At 37.3% G+C, this 22,532-nt stretch overlaps 1 protein-coding gene and 1 pseudogene across 24 annotated transcripts in view; one reads left to right on the forward strand and one right to left on the reverse strand.

Annotated features, from left to right (window-relative positions):
* The window catches only part of LOC147367664 (myb/SANT-like DNA-binding domain-containing protein 3), a 152,548-nt gene that overhangs the window by 77,353 nt on the left and 52,663 nt on the right, over nucleotides 1-22,532 (forward strand). For all 24 annotated transcript variants that reach the window (XR_015131972.1, XR_015131971.1, XR_015131973.1 and 21 more), the window contains 3 exons: nucleotides 7,471-7,580; nucleotides 16,551-16,680; nucleotides 21,330-21,356. Coding sequence is in view for 19 of the 24 variants with exons in the window: in XM_086315705.1 (XP_086171831.1) it covers nucleotides 7,471-7,580; nucleotides 16,551-16,680; nucleotides 21,330-21,356 (267 nt within the window). In the remaining 5 variants the exon portion in view is untranslated. The remainder of the gene's footprint in view (nucleotides 1-7,470; nucleotides 7,581-16,550; nucleotides 16,681-21,329; nucleotides 21,357-22,532) is intronic.
* Nucleotides 21,824-21,919, reverse strand: LOC147367665 (U2 spliceosomal RNA; annotated as a pseudogene).

Raw genomic sequence — 22,532 nt, forward strand, 5'->3', positions numbered from 1 at the left:
GTACACTTTTGTATGCTTTGTCTTCTATCCCTATCATAATTTCCTAGTAATAGAGTTGTGGGGTTAAGACATAGAGACAGTTTAGATTTCCATATATACTGACACATTTTACTATGAGAGGTTCTGCCAGTTTATACTCTTAAAGTTGGTTTGAATGCTCATTTTCCCCATCTTCTCCAGAGCTGGTATTAATAATAAAAAAACAACCAGCAGACATTTAACATTGCACTTCTGATGTGTCATGCACTGCTGAGTGCTTTCCCTATCTGTATTTAATCCTTCATCAGCATTATGAGATGGGTGCTATTATTGTCCCCATTTTACAGATGAGGGAATGGAGGCTCAGAGTGGTAAATTCCTAAGGTGTTATATACTTGATAAGTGACAGAGGCAGCAGAGGCAGGATGCTGATCTAGGAAGTCTGATTCTAGAGTCTGCCTGATAAACAGCAAATTATATTCCTTGTTCATCTTTTTCAAAATTTAGGTGACATGATTATTTTCTCCGATTTTTGAAGTTTTTTATTCTTTATTGAGATATAATCCACATAACATAAAGGTCAACATTTTAAAGTGTACAACTCAGTGGTTTTTAAATATATTTAGTGTATTATGCAACCATCACTGCTACTTACAATATAATTGAGAAGCATTTCCATCGCTCCTAAAAGAATTTCCATACCTGTTAGCAGCCCCAATACTCCTCTGTCCTTGTCTCCTGGCAGCTGTATTGAGGCTTCAGTTTGTGGATCTGTGAGAGGGAAGCACCCAGGTTTGCCAAGCTAGTCAAAAAATAGGAGTAAGGGAGAAAGTGTCCAAATTTTGAGATCTTTGGTAGGGCTAGAAAGACCCTGGGTACCATTAATACCCAGCTTGAAATCTAGGTGTTTCTTTCTTATCATGGAATAGGTTGTCCTCCCCATCACCTTGCCTGAAGCATCCTGACATTCAGGCGTTTAGAACTGAAATAGGCAGCAGGGAATGACTGTAGGTGTTTGATTGGAGGACGGACATGATCAGAATGGTGTTTAACAAAGGGTGGCTTGGCAGTAGTGTGCAGAATGGGATGAAAAACGTTGGAGTCAGATAGATTGTGTGGCACATGTGAATTTCTTTCATTTTACATAGCTTAGAGATCTTTTAGTCATCTCTTCTGTGAATGCTATTTAATATTAATGTAAACTGCTTTTGGTTTTATATCATGAAATATTGAGCACAGTTTATTTCCCCCCAATATCTTTATAGCAGAAAATAACTCATGTAATATTGTTAATTTAGTAAGCAAGTTGAACAGAATTTAATTCCTAGTTCATCTCACTTGCTGAGACTGAAGTCAACATTTACTAGATAGATCAGTTGTTTCAGTTTTCAATGACTTGTGTCATTACAGGTATCTCCAAGATTGGTCTGGGAAAGGAAAGGAAGTGAATCTTTGTTGTATACCTTCTTATTCTAGGCACTGTTGCTTTTTAATATGTTATCTCATCTAATCATTACAACATCTAGGGAAGGTGCTGCTACTCTAAAATGTGAAGAACTAGCCTGTGAACCTGGCCTGTATTGGCCCTCAAACTCATGCTTTGTCCGTTGTATGGCAAACTGTGTCTGGGGTTGTTTGAAATAACATTGACTTTTTGCTCCAGTGCTCAGTTGTGTCCAGCTCTTTGCCACTGCATGGACTGTAGCCAGCCAGGCTCCTATGTGCATGGAACTTTCTAGGCAAGAATACTGGAGTGGGTTGCCATTTCGTTTTCCAGGGAATCTTCCTGACCCAGGGATTGAACCTACATCTCTTGCATCTCCTGCATTGGCAGGTGGATTCTTTACTAGTTGAGCCACCAGGGAAGCTCCCCCTTTAAATATAACTGGTATAAAAACTTGAAAAGAGAGAAAAAAAAAATCCATGTTCCACTGGTGCAAACATACTTGGATTTTCCTATATATGTTTTTTATACATTATATTGGTGTATGTATAGCTTTGTCTTCTACCTTACTTAACATTCATCAGCATATTTCCATATTGTTATATAATACACACAACCTTTTAAACAGCTGTGTAATATTCCATGGCTGTGTCACACTATTTCCTGGTGTGGGATATTTTAAATGTTTAAATATTCTTAATATTTTCACTGTTTTCAGTGTAGAGATTGTGGAACTGTCATGTAGGCAGTTGGACACAGTGTCATGAACAAACAGGGCATCTTTTGGGAGTGAAACCATCCAGCAGGGGTCATGTCAGGTTGGATTGGTGTGTAGGTTTTCCCAAATACTATTAACATCTAGGCAATGAGAATAAACCCACTGAAATTTTCTTAAGAACGTGATACAAAGTTTGAATATGTCCTGAAAGAGAATCAATAAGGAATCACCTAGAGATAAACTGAATATTTCCACATGTTGTAAAGTACTTAAAGAATACTTATCATTAAATCCTATTTAAGTATTAATTTATAGGACTTTGCTCACCAGTGCTTTGAAGACTGGAAATAGCACTGGCAAAAGCAGATGAGAATGGCTTTAATAAGGTTGGGGAAAACCAACTCTGAAGACTTGAGTCGTGGGAGTGGAAGAGAGTGCTGAGAGAAGAAGTACGATGAGATATTACAGTGGGATGGCTGAGGACAGAATATTTTTATACATAGTAGGAGCCCTCTTGTCTCAGTGCCGTAAGATTCTGGTAGTTGGTTAATCAAGAAAGTTTTTAAAGTGAGGAGTCACAAAATGGTTTGTAAATGTATGTAGCATTTTAACTTAAAAATATATGTTTATTAAACAATATTTTGAAAGAGAGCCCAGAGTTTTCTTTGAGAATAACTGGAGTTTCCCCTTTCTTGAATAAACCACCTTCATAATGCATTGAGTACACATTCCAGTTTTAATGTCTTTAAAAAAGAATTTAAAGACTTGGAGATACAAAAACCTAGATTTTTATCTTGCCTCCACCTAAGGCAACAGCTATTTTTAAAAAGGAACTCGTCCTAAGTCTTTCTGTAGCATCCAATTTTATTTTCATAGAAAATTTATTTTCTTGCTTGTGAAGAGTTGAAACCACATAATTACAGTAATGAATACAGTTGGTATACACAGACTGTATAACATACATAGCTGACTCTTGAAGCACAAGAGCAGCTCTTCTGATTGGAGCTCAAGTACTCATGAATGTTGTAGAGAGTGACCTAGTAGCCTTGAGGATTCACTGAGCCGTGGGCATTGGTTGGCATGTTTTACAGACAAAAGCACACTTTGGTTAATCTAGAGTGTTGATTAAGTTGGGGATAAATTCTAAGAGTGACGTGGATTGAGCAGTAGTAGAAGGAAAAAGGGGAGTGACTGAGAAGTGGTCAGAGAGTTAGTTGGGGGAATAATTAAGATTACCAGGTTGGAATGGGGGAGGCCAGGTATGTCAGCTCCAGTAGACAGGTCAAGAAAAGAGCTGGAAGACTTAAGAAGAAAGGTGTGGGATCTTTAGAATAGAGTGATTTTGACCTTTGATAGAATTTTGATATGAAAGGGGAAAGAAGCCAGGCTGATGAGAGGTTAAGACATTCTTGAAGGAGGACACCCACTGAGCCTCTTGTTGCAATGAAAAATAACTGCAGTACTGTACAGAGATTTTGCAGATTTCTGCTGTTTGACTCATTTTCTTTATAATGATTGTGTTGGAGAATTAAATATATAAAGCCTTTTATTTCATCTTTTACAGTAAGTGGGTCTTGTCTGGTGGTGAGTTTGTTCCCTAAGGGGATGTTTTGTAGTGTTGAGACATTTTTGGTTGTTACAGCTGGTCCTGCCGGCTTCTAGTGGGTGGAAGTCAGGGATGTTGCTGAGCATCCTGCAGTGAACAGGGTAGCCCCCTCCAACAAAGAACTATCTTACCCGAAATGTCAGTAGTGCTGAGATGGAGAAACCCTCAATCCTGTCATAACATCTTGCAAAGTTAATTCACTTTTTGGCTCCCATAATCACTAGCTAACTCATAAGATCCCCCAGTTACCTTCTGTTTAATTGGAATGGTGGTAGGAAAGTCGCATCATTATGGAATGCTAATGGGTCTCATTTTGAACTGCAGCCTGAACCTAGTTAGTGGTGCCAAAAGTTGGGGATTCTGGCAGTTCACATTCACAGTAAATAGGATTTCTTCCCTTATGGTATATTGTTCCCCAGCCTTCGAAAGTTGATGAAAATTGAGACAAGTTTTACATTTAGAGAATTATATAATGGGCATTTTTGCAACTAGAACTAAATATTTCTGTTTTGAATCCACTCTTCTGAGTGATTCTGTGTGTAAAATATTTCTGTTTGGAGAACTGATTTTCGGCCTTAGAAATGACTCATCCTTTCTGCTGAATTCCCATTTGGGGCTCAGGAAGGCAGGTGTGTTATCATCGTTACCATTGATAGGTAGTAGAGTGCCCTCCTGATGCCTGGTACTGAACAGAAGATGACTCCAATTCAGAATTCCTTCTGTACTGTTTTTGCACTAAGGCCATAGTTCTCAAATTTGTGAGGAGTCAGGGCACTGGAAAGTCATGATACTCTTGATAAACTAATTTTTATCAAACTATGATGTAGCACCCAATTATTTAAGACTTTGCCTGGACTCCTCTTGTCCAACCAAGACTTTGTTTATCAGGCTGAGCTTTTCTGTTTTACCTTGTGGTTTAGTTGCTAAGTCATGTCCGACTCTTGTGACCCCATGGACTGTAGCCTGCCAGGCTGCTGTCAATGGATTCTCCATTGACAATTCTCCATTGGCAAGAATACTGGAGTGGGTTGCCATTTCCTTCTCCAGGGGATCTTCCCAACCCAGGAATTGAACCCAGGTCTCCTGCACTGTAGGTGTATTCTTTACCAACTGAGATACCAGGGAAGCTTCACCTTAGTATGAATGATTATTCTCCCAAGGTGTTCTTTGGTCTGTCATGCAAACAGGTGCGTGTGAAAATCTTTGTGGCAGGGAGGGTTTAGGCTCTTGATTGCAGTTCCATTGTGCTTTTAAAATACAACAGATGAAGTATTACAAGTCAAAAGAATCTGAAGCCAACATAGCAAGTTTTAAAGCGTGATCTTGACCCATGGACAAAATAAAAATTTTATTTATTGTTGTTTGATATGTCTGATCTCTTTGGAACCCAGTGTGAATCTTGAAGCTACAAAGAAAAGAAGTAGAGAAATAGACTAAAATTTATATCTCAAATCATGCAATTCTTTTTATTTCTATGGTCCCTAAAATGGATTAAGTCTGTGGTTGAGCAGAGATGTCATGCTTTCTTATCTTCTTTTCTAGAGCAGTTCTTTATGAATATTTAGTTATGTTCCTTGGGTTTTAATGTGTACATAAGACAGTAACTGGAACCTGGAGACCTTGTGCGAGTTCCCTGCAGGAATATAGGTAGACAGAAAAAAGCAACCCTCCCCCCCAACACACACTTAGTATTGAGCTTCAGGAGCTAGTGTGAGTGTTTAAGGGGGGAAAGGGAAGAATAAGCGAAAATTGGAAGATGAGGAAAACCAAGAACATAAAGCTTCCAGAGCCAAGGTGAAAGGAATCAAAGGATGGTCGCCTCTGCCCTGAATACTGTGTGAAACATTGAGAGCGACAAAACAACTGCATTAGCTTCCTATAGTTTTTGTTTCTGCTGATCTAAAAAAAATTTTTTACACATATGGTTGAACTTGAGAGCAATCCAATTCTGTGCACCTGAGATCCATTTAAGGAAAAGAAAAAAAATTTTTTTTGTAACCTATAGTTACATAGACATGCTTACTTTAGTGCAATGCTTGGTTCAGGGTGGTTATTCAAATAAGTACCCTGACTGTCCACTCCTTGGGTGTTCAGGTACTAGACTATCAGTTCCTCAGAGGGTCAGCTGGGAGTAGGAGACCTGAGACAAATGGCAGAGATATTGCAGAGCACTGAGGACAAGTGGGGCCGAGAGCGGCAGTGATGGTCAACCAGGACGTGTGTCACTAGATAGAGAAATGGAACCTCCTCAAGGCAGTCCACTGAGGCCTGCTTCAAAATCTAGAAGTAGAAAACAACCAGGGATGAGGGACTGCAGGAGAAATACTTGCCAAGACCTCATTTCCATCTAGAGCTGCAGGAAGGAGGTCTTGTGCTCTTCCCAGAGTGTCTCAGCTGTTGAGCCACAGAGTCAGGAGTAACTTGGGCTTCTCTGCTTCCAGACTCATGAATTCACCTCCTCACTGGGATGAGTTGCCTTTTTATTTTTTAACAACGTTGTTTATTTATTTTTGGCTTTGTTGGATCTTTGTTGCTGCGTGGGCTTTTCTCTAGTGGTGGTGAACCAGGGCTGCGGTCTAGTTGTGGTACGTAGGCTTCTCATTGCTCCTGTTGGGGAGCACAGGCTCTAGGGGGTGCAAGCTTCAGCAGTTGCCGCGCGCAGACTCAGTAGTTGTGGTTCTCGGGCTCTGGAGCACAGGCTCAGTAGTTGTGGCACACGGGCTTAGTTGCTCTGCCGCACGTGGGATCTTCTTGGATCAGGGATCGAACCTGTGTCTCCTGCATTGGCAGGCAGATTTTTCATCACTGAGCCATCAGGGAGGCCCTGGGATGAGTTTTTAAACAACCATTTGTTGATTGTTTATAAAAGTGCATTTGTTGTTGTAGCTCTCATTCCCAGTAGGGAGGATATGAAAATTGGCTTTGTAGTGGTTTTCACCCAGTTCCATGTGATTGGCAGCTTTTCTCTAACCTGGAAGCAATTTATTAGGTTTCCTAGAGAGATTATTTTGATCGTTCCAGAATAAGACTGACAGTCTTGGAACAAGCACAGAATGACTGCAGAGTACTTGTATTGTTGATAGGCTCTGCTTCATGTGGTAGTAAAATTATATCAATCATTTAAAAATCTTAAATCTACGAAGATTTTGAACCTCTTTCTTTGCACATAAATGCCCCGTATATACTTATGGTGTGAACTACCGTATATATCTATTGTGTGAAATTCAAGCTTACTTTATCATTCTTTTGTAATTGAAACTGTTTATCTGTCTAGAGTGAATAATGATCACCCAAAACTTATTCTGGGTGCCAAAAAATTCAAGATTTTTTTTCAGTTATTCTTATTGGCTGCCCTTAAAAGTAACTCAGTCACTAGAAAAATAATGTAAATTATTAAGATAATAATAGTAAGAAGACCGTCTTAAGCTCTTGGCAGGCAAAATAAAAAAATTCTGTGGATTTCCCTTTTGAGAATTATGTGAAATCCTGAAATTTTGAGCTTTATTTTGCTTTGCTTTATGTGATTTAAGGCACATTACTATGCACAACTTTCTTTGGGGAATCTTGAACATTTTGTGACCCATAGAACTTAATTTTTGTATGTTGTGACTTATTATACTTGTCGATGAGATATAAGGATTTTTTTTCTTTTATTTATATATGCATATTTGGATAAAAAGGAGACACACACACATATATGAAACAATTTTTCCTCTTTTACAGAATTAAATGTGAGGGAATCTGATCTAAGAGTTTGTGATGAATCATCATGTAAATATGGAGGCGTCTGTAAAGAAGATGGAGATGGTTTGAAATGTGCGTGTCAGTTTCAGGTAAGGAAATCAGACCTTTTCTCAAAAGTTTTAACGTTTGTCATATTTTGTAATTCTATATTTTTTTAAATTAAAAAGCTTATTAAAACACCTTGAACCCTACAAGAAATTTGGGTTCACAGCCCACTGATTCTTGTCAAATGAAACGCTACTGTTTGTACCTTCCATTCTTTTCTTGAATGATAAGGACAGATTGGCTCTCATAGAAGGTGAAAATGCCTTGAAAAAAAAATTAAAAGTTTTATTCAAATGTATAATTGTCACTGAAAGGAAGTAAGGTACAGATTGCAGTAGAGTCACTTATTTAAAATGTTGGTCTTTTTATCCTCTTTCCTTGTCTTTCTTGTCTTTCTCTTTTCCTTTTTTGCTTATTTCCCTTATTTCCCTCTTATTTGCTGCTGTCTCATCTTTTTTCGGCCAGAGGACATGACTGCCTCAGGGTAGATCCGAGTTAGAGATGGATTAGAAAGGGGGAATCTCAAACTAAGAGTGCGAATATCTTTATTTTTCAGATGCTGTTTTAGTTGTGAGTTTGTTGTCTTAAAAAAAAAACAAAAAGAATGGAAGTGAAATCTGCTCCATTTTTTTTTTTTCCTTTTGATTGTGTCGCACAGCTTGTGGGATCTTAGTTCCCCCGACCAGGGACCATTGTTCACAAAGTGGTCCCTTATTCAGAATTTGTGATGAAACAAAAAAGGAACTAGAAATTTTAAAATTCATGATCTTATTCTAATTGTGCCTACCATTTTGAATTTTAAAGGGAATAAAGGGAACAGAGATTAGGAATAAAGGCATAGGATAGTCAGTATTTCTAAAACCCTGTACAGCTTCAGGCATAATTCTGTATGATCCATCTGAAAATAGATAGCATATTTCCCACCCTTTCTTAGGATATTGTAATGAGAATCAGAATCAGAAAGAGATCTTGAATATGAAGCCTTTTTGAAAACTGTTAGCTATCAAGTTTATTTTCATTAAAAGAAGTAGAAAGTTTAAGTAAAGGAGGAAGGGGTGGGAAGTATACTGATGACCAGCCAAAAATGTTCCTCTTGGTCAAAAGGGACTTTACAATCCACTGTTTATTGACAGTAGCCACCTTTGAAGTGGCTTAGCTAACCTTGTGCCCACCCCTCCATCGTTCCTCATGTAACAGTAGTCAGGCCAGTGTAACTACTGTATATAAAATAAATAACCAACATGGACCCACTGTATAGCACAGGGAAGCCTACTCAATATTCTGTAATAACTTACATGGGAAAAGAATCTTACAAAGAATGGATATATGCATATATAACTGAATCACTTTGTTGTACACCTGAATTAACACAGCATTGTAAATCAACTATAATATAAAATAAAAATGAAATTAAAAAAATAGGCAGTGTTATGTCTGCCTGCCCTCTTGCTCCCTAAACCTTCTTAAGAAGGACAGTAACTAAAGTGGGCTTCTTTCCTTAAAAGAAGGTGTTGATTACATGGTATGTACCAAGCCCTCATGTGCTTTTACTTCTTCTTGTTCTTCATGTTAGATAAATTTTAGTTACCTACATCAAGGTTCACTGATCCTTTTTTCTGTCATCACCATTCTGCCATTCAGTGAGTCTTTACTTTCAGATACTTTATTTTTAGAATTTATAGTTTCTGTTTGAGATTTCTTGTCTTTTCATTCCTTACAAGCTTATTTTCCTTGAGCATAGATATTGATGCTTTAAAAATCTTTGCCAGTTTCAACATCTGGGACATCTCAGGGATCATTTCTATTGATTGCCTTTTCGTTTGAGAATGGATTGTGTTTTCTTTTTTTTCCTATTTATTCTGACTGTATCCTACCCCTTGTGAATGATGTGTTTTCTAGTGTTTGGATTACATTCCTCTGAGTATTGTCATTTTTGAAACAGTTGAATTGACTGAAAAACAGCAGACTTTGTCCTTCCTGTTTGAGTAGCAACACAAATATCATTTATTTCAGTCTTGGCTGGTCTACTTGGAGTGTGCCCCATAAGTGCTTGGTTCAAAAGTCAGCCACAGAATCTGGGGCTCCCTGGTTTCTCTCTCCTTTCGGGGACTTTCTCGCTCACTTCCCAGTGGCTTTGGTCGCTCTGAATTCTATCCTCTGGGTCTTCATGCAACAAAGATTGAAGGTTTTTTGGTGGGTATTTTAGCTATCCTGGGTGGGGAAAACTGGGGCTATTCCCCTCTTCCAACTGTTTTTTATTTCCTTAGGTTAAAGTCCTTGATGTGGAGTTGTCGGGCCAATGGAATGCTTATGTACAGATTAGCATTCTCACCAAGAGCAGTGTTACCAGGCTGCTTGTTTCCTTTCAGCCTCTTGGTAGTGAATTTTGTCAGTCCTTTTAAATTATATAAATCTGAAAGGTAAAGAAACTTTTTGCATTTGATTACTGGAGAAATTGGAAATGTGCCATAGATTTATTTACCATTTTTTTGAATTAATATTTCATATTCTTTCTATTTTAGGGAGTATTTTCTTTTTCCCTGTGTTGATCTGTAAAGATACATGTGTGTACTGTGTTAATAAAATATAATGTACTGTTTGTGTTGTTCTTATAATATTGCTTACTGTGCTGAGCATTTTATATCTATTAACTCCTAAATATTTTATATATATTTATATATAAAAATTAACATAACAAACTCTTATGAAAACCTATGATGTAGGTATCATTTTCATACATTTTTTAAAAGTGTGGTATTTGCCTTAGTAAACAACTTGAACATTATATAAGGAAAAAATGTCTTCCTTCCACTCCAGACTACCAGTTGCTCTTCTCAGAGGCAACATCTGTTAATTCTTACATTTCCTTTTAAAAATATTCTGTTTTACTAATACATAAGTGTTTTAATTTCTTTTAAGTACTAAGTCACTTATGCATGCATGCTAAGTCACTTCAGTCTTTTCTGACTCTGCAGTCCTATGGACTGTATCCCACCAGGCTCCTCTGTCCATGGGATTCTCCAGGCCAGAATACTGGAGTGGGTTGCCATGCCCTCCTCCAGGGGCTCTTCCCGACCCAGGGCTCAAACCCACATCTCTTATGTCTCCTGCATTGGCAGGTGGGTTCTTTATCGCTAGAGCCACATGGGATATATGTAATCCATATAAACTAAAGTATCTTAGAGATGGTTACTTTTTAGTTTATATGGATTACAAAGAAAGCTTTATATATTTTAAAGAAGTTATCCTAGTATTATTTTCATTTTATGTTTTTTATATAAAGTTTTACATTTTCATTTTATATTTATCTTTGTCTTCATGATTCTGCTTTTTATTCTCAGAGTCTTTCCTTGCAACTCTACGGTTATAAAGCCTTTTGACCTTTTTAACTTACTTGAACAGCTAGAGAACCTTCTCATGATCTATCTGAATCCCTGTATTCTTACCTTGTGGCAAAGCAAGAAAGGAAAAGAAAAGTTAGGGGTTTAGATCACTAGACATTTACCCAGAGCTTACTTAGTGGTAGGTGCTGGGGATATAAAGATGTTTAAAGACAAATTACTTACCTTGCAGGAGCAAACTGCCTAAGGGCTTACAGCGTGACTTGATCCTGCTGCTGAGCGAAACTTTGACTCCTCTTCTTTATATGCTTTTACGTCTCTTCAACCTAGACTTCCGTTCTTGCTGGTTTAAGAACAATGACCTCATGTGCCCATTAAACACTTTTCTGTGGATGCTTTAGCAGTATCTTTCAATTCATTTAAAAACCTTGCTTATGATTCATCATGCTTTCAGTGTCAAGCTTTTGGAGGGGCATAATTGAAACACATTTTAACAGATAATAATAGGATTTTAAATTCTAAAATTGTTTTGTTTAGCCTGTTAATAGGAGCTATTACATCTTGCCACATACATAAACAAAATTGCTTTTATTAATTTTGAACAAAGAAAAATGATCAGTATTGCATCTTTTCATTGCAACCTGAATAATATATAAAGAGAAATGCCTGTGGCTTTTCCTGTTTTCTTTCTTCCCCTTTGTTCTTCTGACTGGAGTTCTCAGGCTGATACCTTTTTTTCCCTGAGTTTCATAGTATTTGCTCTAGCTAAGTACTCTGTCCTCTTATTAGACTTTTGTATTAGTCAGGATTCTCCTGAGAAACAGAGCCAACAAGGTATATAGAGAGAGAAGAGAGAAAGAAATTACAAGGAATGGGCTCACTCAGTTATGGACATGAAGTCCCATGATCTGCAGCCTGCAGGTTGGGGGCCCATAAAGGCTGGTAATGTGGTTCCAATGTGGGTCTGAAGGCCAGAGGAGCAGAGGAACTGATATGTAACTCTCAGTCTGAGTCCATAGGCCTGAGAACCAGGAGAAAACCAAGGTCCCAGCTCAACCAAGGTCAGGAGCTTATTCTCCCTTCATTTGCCTTTTTCTATTCAGGCCCTCAGTGGGTTGGATGATCCCACCCACATTGGAGGGGGTATTTATTCAGTTCACCAGTTTAAATGCCAGTGTCATTGAGAAATACCCTTGACAGATACATCCAGAAATGTTTAATCTAGGCACCCTGGAGCCCAGTCAAGTTGATACTTAAAATTAACCATCACAACCTTGTTAATATTATTGTATTCAGCACAGTTCCTGACACACAGTAGGCACATAATAAATGCTTGAATGGACGTGGCTGCAGAGTTGTACACTGCTGCATCTTTGTAAACTGCTTCAAATCACTCTTCCAGGTAAAGAGTAGGTATAGGGGAGAGTTCTTTCCCCCAGCAAGAGTGACAGTAAAGAGGAGGCAAACCTTAAGATAGAGTCATGCCTGAGTCAGAAGTTGCGTGTTGTTAAAATTGCCCAAATCATATAATTTTTGTATAGCATAATAAGAAGCTCCTAAAAGCAACTCCTGGAAACTGACCGAGGAACTGCAGGTCTGCTTTTCCCATCATGCTCACTCCTTGGTATGTGCTTGTTAGGTTGCATTTCAAGGACATTGCCTATCTGTTTTAAGCTCCTTGCTCACTACCACCAAGTGAGATCCTGCTGAAAAACTGGAGCATGTAGTGGTTAGTGTTAGAAATTGGCTATGACCCTAGACAATTACTTAGAACTCAGAAATGATAATATCTATAGCAGAACCAGTGAATGTTTGTTGAAAATTTACTATGGCCAGATATAAATGCTAAAGATGGATTTCTCTTATTTAATACTCATAACAGTTTTGTTAGGTAGATACTATTATAATTACCATTGTACAGATAGGGGAAAAAAAATGGCATTGGTGCTAACCCGTAGTCACATGAATATTTGACCCAAGATTTGAACTCAGCATTTGACTTCAGAACTCTGGCTCTAAGCACTAAGTAGAGTACTGGAGTGGGTTGCCATTTCCTTCTCCACATGTGCTTTGCAGGACTGTTACATTTAAGTTAGTTTAGGACATTAAAGTTGCAGCCAATATTTACTAGATAGAAACTCTGCATTAAATGTTAGCTATTACCGTATAGATTCGCAGCCCTATCAGACTTAATAACCCTTTTTTATAACCAATAATTTGTATTCCATTTCTTTTCTAAAGTGAAATTTGTAGATAATGTAGCTTACATAAACATGTAGTTAAAGAAATCAATATAATGTATAATTGAAATGTAAAGGAGAAATAAAAGTAATTTATAATAAAATAAGTATTTCAAAATGTAAATGCTGGGACATGATTATACTAGAAGACAATGTAGGGGTCCATTGCTTATATCTACTTAAATGAATATTTGGATTTTTAAAAAGATCATCATCAGCACTTGCATACCAGTAGTACTTGAAAACGAAAAGTAGAAGTATGGTGAATGCTAGAATAAAAACTATTAGGAGAAGCTGCTGCTGCTGCTAAGTCGCTTCAGTCGTGTCCGACTCTGTGCGACCCCAGAGACAGCTCACCAGGCTCCCCCGTCCCTGGGATTCTCCAGGCAAGAACCCTGGAGAAGCTAGAGCAGTCTTATTTGTTTATGATCTTACCGTAGTTCCTGCATGAATGGCTAGAGATGCATTCAGAAATTGTATGGTGTACAAAAAAAAAAAGAAATTGTATGGAATATATAAAAAAAGAAATTGTATGGTATATAAACAAAAAGAAATTGTATGATATGTATGTTGTATGGAACTGCCCTTTCCTTTGTGGTACTTTGAGCACTCTTAGAATCCATCTGCTAAATGACAGTAATGTCCTCTTGTCATCAGTTCAGTTCAGTCCACTAATTTGTGTCCAATTCTTTGCGACCCCATGGACTGCAGCACGCCAGGCCTCCCTGTCCATTGCCAACTCCCGGAGCTTACCCAAAAACTTATGTTCACTGAGTCGGTGATACCATCCAACCATCTCATTCTTTGTCATCCCCTTCTCCTCTGCCTTCAATCTTCCCCAGCATCAGTGTCTTTTCAAATTAGTCAGTTCTTCTTATCAGGTGGCCAAAGTATGAGTTTCAGCTTCAGCATCAGTCCTTCCAATGAATATTCAGGACTGATTTCCTTTAGGATGGACTGATTGGATCTCCTTGCAGTCCAAAGGACTCTCAAAAGTCTTCTCCAACACCACAGTTCAAAAGCATCAATTCTTTGGCGCTCAGCTTTCTTTACAGTCCAACTCTCACGTCCATACATGACCACTGGAAAAACCATAGCCTTGACTAGACAGACCTTTGTCGGCAAAGTAATGTCTCTGCTTTTTAATATGCTGTCTTGGTTGGTCGTAACTTTTCTTCTAAGGAGAAAGTGTCTTTTAATTTCATGGCTGTAATCACCATCTAAAGTGATTTTGGAGCCCCCAAAATAAAGTGTCTCATTGTTTCCATTATTTCCCCATCTATTTGCCATAAACCAATGGGACCAGATGCCATGATCTTAGTTTTCTGAATGTTGAGTTTTAAGCCAACTTTTTCACTCTCCTCTTTCACTTTCATTTGTCATGGTGACAACCAAAAATGCCTCCATGGGGCACCCAGACCTAAGGGGCATGAGCACCTTTGTGAGCACTGTATTAGAAAGTTGTTAAGCATTGCTGAGTGAAGAGTTAGTTGGCTTGAAAAATCCATAGACTTGTATTTGACATCTTGGAGCTTATGGTCTTTTTTTGTTGTGTTGTTGCTAATTATACATTGTATAATTACAGAGTAACATTGACTCCTGCAGACATCATATAGTTTTATTGTGTACATGTTAGGGGAAGAGAATAAAGGAATGTGATCCTTAGAAGAACTGGAGGAATATAGGAAGGCATCCTAAAGTAAAATTTGAGTTTTAACTAAAGTTGATGTAGGAGTCTGGTGATAGTGTATAGCAAGTCAACTTGGTTATAAAATATTTTATTAAAAATTGTTTTTACCAGTGCTACCTGAGGTAGCATGCCAAAGTTATGGTTCATAAAGTAAGTTGACCACTTGTTAAAAAGTAAATGAATGATGAAAGTAAGCCTTGCTCATTGCAGAAAAATTGGGAAAAACAGAAAATCCTAAATATGGAAATAAAAAAATATGGTGACAAGTAATGTGAAAAATTTATTGATATTTTCTTCCAGGATTTACTCTGAATATTTATTTTTCTAAATAACTCAGATATATATATATAATTTATCTTCTTTATACATTTTTATTTTATATTATCATATTATTTAAGAAATTTTCATTCAGTTTTATGGACTAGATAATGCATTTAAAAATGGCACAAAATTCTCAGAAGTTATATACGTGGTATTATTACCTGCTTTTCACCTAACATCATCTTTTTATGTCACACAGTATTCTTATAAAGTTCAATAACTCTTTGAACATATATAGCGTGCTTTAAAATAAACATTACCTTATTGGATACTTAGATTTTTTCTTGTATGTTTTTGATATGAATACATTTCTATTTGAAATGACTGTAATAAATTTTCATCTATCGTAGTTTCCTTCAGATAGATCCTTAAATGTGTAATTCTAGATCAAAAGCCTCATTGCTTTTTTAGAACTCTTAAAATGTGTTATTAAATTGTATTCTTTAAAGATTGAGCCAGTTTAAATTACAGCAGGGCTATTGGTATGCAACTAAATTGAATTTTTTGTTTGTCTAGTACCCAGTTTTATAAGGTTAAAGTAGCATCTTATTTTCATGTACAACTCTGATTATTAGTAAAGGTCAGCATTTTTAATATATTAATTGACCATTTGTTATCTTTCTGTAAATTTGTCTTTTGTCCATTTTGTATTAATTGGTACTGTCTCTGTTTTAGTGATGATAACTTGTATCATGTTATACTATTTTCTCCCAGATTTTAAAACTTTAGTCATGTATATTTTTGAAATATAGAAGTTTTAAAGTCTTTTAAACATCTCAATTCAGTGTCATTTCTCAAACCTGTATCATCTTTTTTCTTTTCATCTACTAATTCTTCAAGGTCCAGTTCATGTTTCACTTTCTCTGAGGAGGCTTTCTTAAATACCTTATATCTTACAGTAATAGGTGTTAGATATAATACTTATTATCTGTACTTTTGATTTAGTACATGATCATATATATACCCACACATATAAATTTCATATTTATATGGCTCTCTAATAAGATTGTAAAGTCTCAGAGAACAGAGCTTATGTGTCTTCTATAGCATTTACCTTGAAACCTTTTATACTAGAGGTGCTGAATAAGTGAATTTTGATAGTTTACATCATTAGTGCTTATTCCAAACATTGGAAAGAATCTCCTCTTATATTATCTCCTTGGATCGCTAGCAAATGATGTAGACAGGATAGAGATTTTCATTCTCATTTTTATGGATAGTTGATAGTTAAAATATTTTCATTATAAATGTGAAAAAAAGGTATGAGAAAGTAGCACAGCTCTTCTTTTTAAAAACCAAATAAAAGAGCAAACTTCTGTCGTAGAAGTGTGTTACAGTCCTATGGCATTGCATTTGTGAATATGAAATGAACTATTAACATTCACGTGTCGCTCTGAGAATTTATTTTTGTTTCTTTTGCAGTGCCATACGAATTACATTCCTGTTTGTGGATCAAATGGGGACACGTACCAAAATGAATGCTTTCTCAGAAGGGCTGCTTGTAAGCACCAGAAAGAGATAACAGTAGTAGCGAGAGGACCGTGCTACTCTGGTATGTGTGATGCTCTCCTAAAGAAACGTTAGAAGTGGTTCTGCTGTACTAAGGTGAAGTTTCCAGTCAGAGGTTCATTCCCAACGCTGCTGTGCGGATTGGGATGATTATGTGGGAAAGTGGGCGGGGGCTCTTTTTGCCCCCATCTCATGTTGCTTTTTAACCCCAGGTGGTCTCTCTTATTACCTCTTCTGTGGCACTTCTTAGGACGTTTTTAATGTTTAATACTATTTTTGGTGGGGACTTTGCATATCAATTTTGCCTTATGGTTTGAACATTAGGCAGAATAAGATTTGGGAGGGTAAATGCTATGAGATCCGTTTTGTTAATTTTTATTTTGGTGCGAGGTGGAGTGGGGAATATTGTAGAAACTCATTAGTGGCATCCCAGAAAGTGTTTGTCCAAGCTCTTCTCTTTGTATCTTTTCTGTTTGCCAGCCTTTGTTACCAACTTCCTCCCAGTTTTTGTATATACTTCTCTTTTCCTTCCTGAATTATTTGTTGTTGTTGTTACTAAGTTGTGTCTGACTCTTTTGTGATGCCAAGAACTGCTGCATGCCAGGCTTCCCTGTGCTTCACTATCTCCTGGAGTTTGCTCAAATTCATGTCCATTGAGTCAGTAATGCTATGTAACCATCTCATCCTCTGTCATCCCTGTCTCCTGCTTTCAATCTTTCCAGCATCAGGGTCTTTTCTAAAGAGTTAGCTCTTCGCATCAGGTGGCCAAAGTATTGGAGCTTCAGCTTCAGCATCAGTCCTTCCTATAAATATTCAGGGTTGATTTTGTTTAGGATTGACTGGTTATATCTCCTTTCTGTCAAGGGATTCTCAAGAGTCTTCTATAGCATCACAATTCAAAAGTATCAATTCTTCAATGCTCAGCCTTCTTTATGTCTTCCTAAATTGGTAGTGGTTAATTTTGGAAGGCATTACTATAAGAAACCAACAGTAATGCCTTGGTTTCTTACTTGTGTTTGTATTTGGGAGCAGGGATGCTGGTGAGATATTATAATAGAATTATTGTATGAAGGTTAGCAGTAAATGTGGAGGCTGTTCTTTATATGATTACTCCATTTCCTTTCTTTTCCTGTATACTACAGTGCCTGTGTTCAGAGTTTTTATTGGGGCTGCATTACATAAGCATGACTAATTGCTTGTCCGTATGGTTGATTTCAAATTTGGTCTACTAACACCACATGATTCAAAGCCTCCACTCTGAACTATGTGGTTGGTCTTTCTGGTGTGAGCTAGCCCCTACCCTAAGAATATTGAGTGTGGCCAGCCCCACCCTCAGATCTGATGTGGTCAGCTTCCTTCCTAAACATCAGTTGCCTTCTAGAAGCTGTGGGCCAAGGCCAGATCTCTCTTTGGGAAAGGCCAAATTCTTTTCCATACACTAAATAATTAGGTTCTCTTAGGCCAGTAGACTGTGATTTGTATGGTTCTCACATACTTTCTAGGTACATTATATTTCACAGACTTGATTTAGAAACTAAAAAGGAATATGGAGTTCTTTATAATCCCAAATTAATTATGCATCATTTATGAGGAGTTAAGATGCCAACTGCTTTGATAAACAATGAATGTTAAACATGGGGAGGCAGAGTGTTAGGCTGGAAAGAGCACTGCACTAGGCTTAGAAAGTCTAACTTAAATTAACTCCAGCTCTGATTTGCTGAATGACCTTGCACAAGTCACTTAGCTGCTCTGAGCCCCAGTTACATACCTACATGGTTAGATGGTTATCGTCTCCTGTGGTTAAGTGAGGGTCGAATGAGCTAAGCTATAAGGTACTACTTTGATCTTGTTATCTGCTAGGTGGGCTCTGTGTTCTGTCATTTAGTCTGGTGTAGGTCCTGTTTGCTGTGCTAGAAATAACATTCTCCTTTGCTTATTTGAGAACTCCTTTTTTTAATGCTTTAATATTGAGCTTAAGTCTTTTCTCCTCTCTGAAATCTTTCTTCTTTGGCATCTCCTGGCAGAGTTTGTTCATGCTTTGTGCATATGTCTGTGTATATATCATACTTCATTTCATTTATCCAACACAGATGAATGTGTTTATCCTTTAGCCAGATCCTGTTTCTGAACAGGAAAGTACTATGTCTTGCCTAGAGAGGATGTCTTAATTCCAGGGTTGGAGTTGGGGAAAGCGTGTGTCTAGTGAAAATCTAATCTACAGAAAGAGCTCAACCTCATTATCAAAGTAGTCACAATATATTTATTTCAAAATTTTAAATGACCCTTATGGGAGGTGGTGAGATATAATATTTATTAAAATTGGACATTGGTTGAAAAAAAGGTTGGTAGTGAGTATCTCCTGGACTGGGTCTGTCTTATTTATCAGTTTGTACCTATTCCTTTTACTATGTTGTCTAACACATAATATGTACCTAGTCAATGTATATGGAATAGAAGGGAAAAAGAGAGTTTTCCTAAGAAAAATTTGGTAATAAAAATAAGTCAAGTTCCCTTCTTGTCTTTTTTTCTGCTCTTTCATCCTTTTCCTCTACTTGGAAAAGATATTTTTCATGGTTGATCGGTCAGTGAATACTCTATAAGACTTTGTATAAAATCGCATGAAGTGTTGAAGTTCAGTTCAATTCAGTCGCTCAATTGTGTCCGACTCTTTGCAACCCCATGAACTGCAGCACCTCAGGCCTCCCTGTCCATCACCAACTCCTGGAGTTTACCCAAACTTATGTCCATTGAGTCAGTGATGCCATCCAGCCATCTCATCCTTTGTCATCCCCTTCTCTTCCTGCCCCCAATCCCTCCCAGCATCAGAGTCTTTTCAAATGAGTCAGCTCTTTGCATCAGGTGGCCAAAGTATTGGAGTTTCAGCTTCAACATCAGTCCTTCCAATGAACACTCAGGACTGATCTCCCTTAGGATGGACTTTTTGGATCTCCTTGCAGTACAAGGGACTCACAAGAGTCTTCTTCAATCTCACAGTTCAAAAGCATCAATTCTTCAGAGCTCAGCCTTCTTTATAGTCCAACTCTCACATCCATACATGACCACTGGTAAAACCATAGCCTTGACTAGACGGACCTTTGTTGGCAAAGTAACGTCTCTGCTTTTTAATATGCTATCTAGGTTGGTCATAACTTTCCTTCCAAGGAGTAAGCGTCTTTTAATTTCATGGCTGCAGTCACCATCTGCAGTGATTTTTGAGCCCCCAAAATAAAGTCAGCCACTGTTTTCCCATTTATTTGCCATGAAGTAATGAGACCAGATGCCATGATCTTAGTTTTCTGAACGTTGAGCTTTAAGCCAACTTTTTCACTCTACTCTTTCACTTTCATCAAGAGGCTCTTTAGTTCCTCTTTCTGCCATAAGGGTGGTGTCATCTGCACATCTGAGGTTTTACTGATATTTCTGTCGGCAATCTTGATTCCAGCTTGTGCTTCTTCCAGCCCAGCGTTTCTCATGATGTACTCTGCATATAACTTAAATAAGTAGGGTGACAATATACAGCCTTGACGTACTCCTTTTCCTATTTGAAACCAGTCTGTTTTTTTATGTCCAGTTCTAAGTGTTGCTTCCTGACCTGCATACACATTTCTCAAGAGGCAGATCAGGTGGTCTGGTATTCCCATCTCTTTCAGAATTTTCCACAGTTTATTGTGATCCACACAGTCAAAGGCTTGGCATAGTTAATAAAGCAGAAATAGTGTTGAAGTGGCTGATACCTAAAATGTGTATTTTTTCCAATCTCTCTTGTTTCTACCATGATTGGGACTTTGATTATTGTCTTCGGGAAATTGAGGGTGAGGGGGGAAGGGAGCGATATTGTGAAGGATGTCCCCTATTCTTGAGAGCTATCTGACAGACTGGAATGCATTTTCTGGTAAATTCTCCCTAGAAAGTGCTGGATAGAGTGTCAAGTTCATCACTTGCCATCTTGGCTCCAGGCTGATGATGCTACAGTCTTGCCCTCTTTAATATGCTTTGTGCCATATGTTGGTTCTTTCAGGATTATAAAATGCATACTTTAAATTAATTACCTTTTACACTGGTTTCTTGCTGGTAACTTTGAGGGAGGCTCTTTAATTTGATTAGTAACAAGTTTTTCAGACACCTTGGTGAGATTCCTTCTGTAAGGTTTCCTGGAGGAAGTTAATTTCATCAGTATTAAGAAAGCCTCAACCCTGAGGTTCTTTCCTTCTAAACCTTAGGTTTATTCATATCTTTTGGCCTTTATCCACAGATTTAATTAAGAAGATTTTTGGAGCAAGACCCAAAGCTTTTCCTCCCTTTTTATTAAAAGCAGTTTATTTATTATTCCTTTAAAGCTTTAGCAAAGTTAAACATTTTTTCTCCCTTAAAGTGAGTTCATTAAAATTATTTTTATTTAGCCATTTACTTTATAATATTTATTGATTTTTCACTTTGTACAAAGCACCTGTGTATTTTCTGAATGAGCTACAAAGATTATGAGGTATATAGATTATGTATCCAAGGAATTTATATTTGGAGAAAGGTACAAAATAAGTATATAAGAATAAATTGTTGGATGTCGAAAAAAATGAGAAAAGGGACTATCTGAGAATGGATATCACAGTTTGATTTTTGATAAGAAATTTTACTATTTGGTAAGATGAGATTCTGGGAAAAGTGTTGATAGCCATTCTTTATTTTTCTTCTCAGATAATGGCTCTGGATCTGGAGAAGGAGGTAAGTTTCAAATACCCTTAAAAGGCATTTTCTTCTTTTGCATTTTAAAAATGGCTTTACTGAGATAAAATTCACATCCCATACAATTTGCCCATCGAAAGTATATAATTCAGTGGCTGTTAGTGTATTAACAGAGTTGTGCATTAATCACCACAGCCAACTTTAGAACATTTTCATTGCCCCAGAAAGAAACCCTGTACCCCTCAGCCATCATCCCAACCCCTCAGTTTCCCTTAGCCCTATGCATTCCTTTTTTTCCCTGCATTTATTTTTCATTTTAGATTTGTTGTCAGACTAAGGGGAAACATTGCTCCAGTTAAATTGAAGTTATACCAAAGGGCCCTCTCTGTAGGATCAGACCCCAGGTGATTTTAGCTCGAATCAGAGTATTTGTGACTCTTTCGTCGTTTGCTTACACATTTTTTGCTCATAGGGAATTTTCAAGGCACAAAACTTAAAAAACTAATATTTGGTAATAGCATATAACAGAGTTTACTCTGAATTATTAGAATTGATTAGAACAGATACTGTACTTGATCTCAGCCATAAAGCCGAGAAATGATGAATTATTAGAATTGAGAATGACTAAACTATCTCATAATCTAATGAGACTGTAATTCTTAATGAGTATCCACTGAATGCAAAATAATGTTTCAGGTGCTCTGTGGATGCACTAAAAGAAAAAACATCTATGGTAAAATTCACATGTATGCGCATGAAAACCGCAGTTATGATCCTTCCAGCACTATCTGAAACCTTACTCCATCCCCCTACATTTCATAGAACCCTAAAATTGTAGAGTTGGAAGGGACTTTAAAGGTCACCTAGAGAGTAGAAGAACTGTCCTGAGGAAGAAGTTCAGGGATGATGGTTTTAGCTTTAAAAAAGAAAAGATTAAAAGCTGTCTAAAAATAGAATTTGAGTGGACATGTTCAAGCAGAGACTTCGTGATCACGTGTGAAGGATGAGATCATAAATTCTAGATCTTAGAACTGGAAAGGACTTTAAAGGACCATGTAGTCTAGCCCCTGTGGTCAGATATTCAGTTAGGAAATTGTCATTGTTACTATATGAAAGAAATGGAAGTTGGTCTACATATTTGCTTTTATGGTACAAATATTGGATGTCTTTCCCTGAGAATGTTGGTTGTTGGTAATTTTTTTTTTTTTTAGGGAG

The sequence above is a fragment of the Bos grunniens genome, chromosome 8 (assembly GCF_055505025.1).
Source record: "Bos grunniens cultivar Pamir isolate PY7600 chromosome 8, Bosgru_T2T1.0, whole genome shotgun sequence".
NCBI classification, from domain to species: Eukaryota; Metazoa; Chordata; class Mammalia; order Artiodactyla; family Bovidae; genus Bos; species Bos grunniens.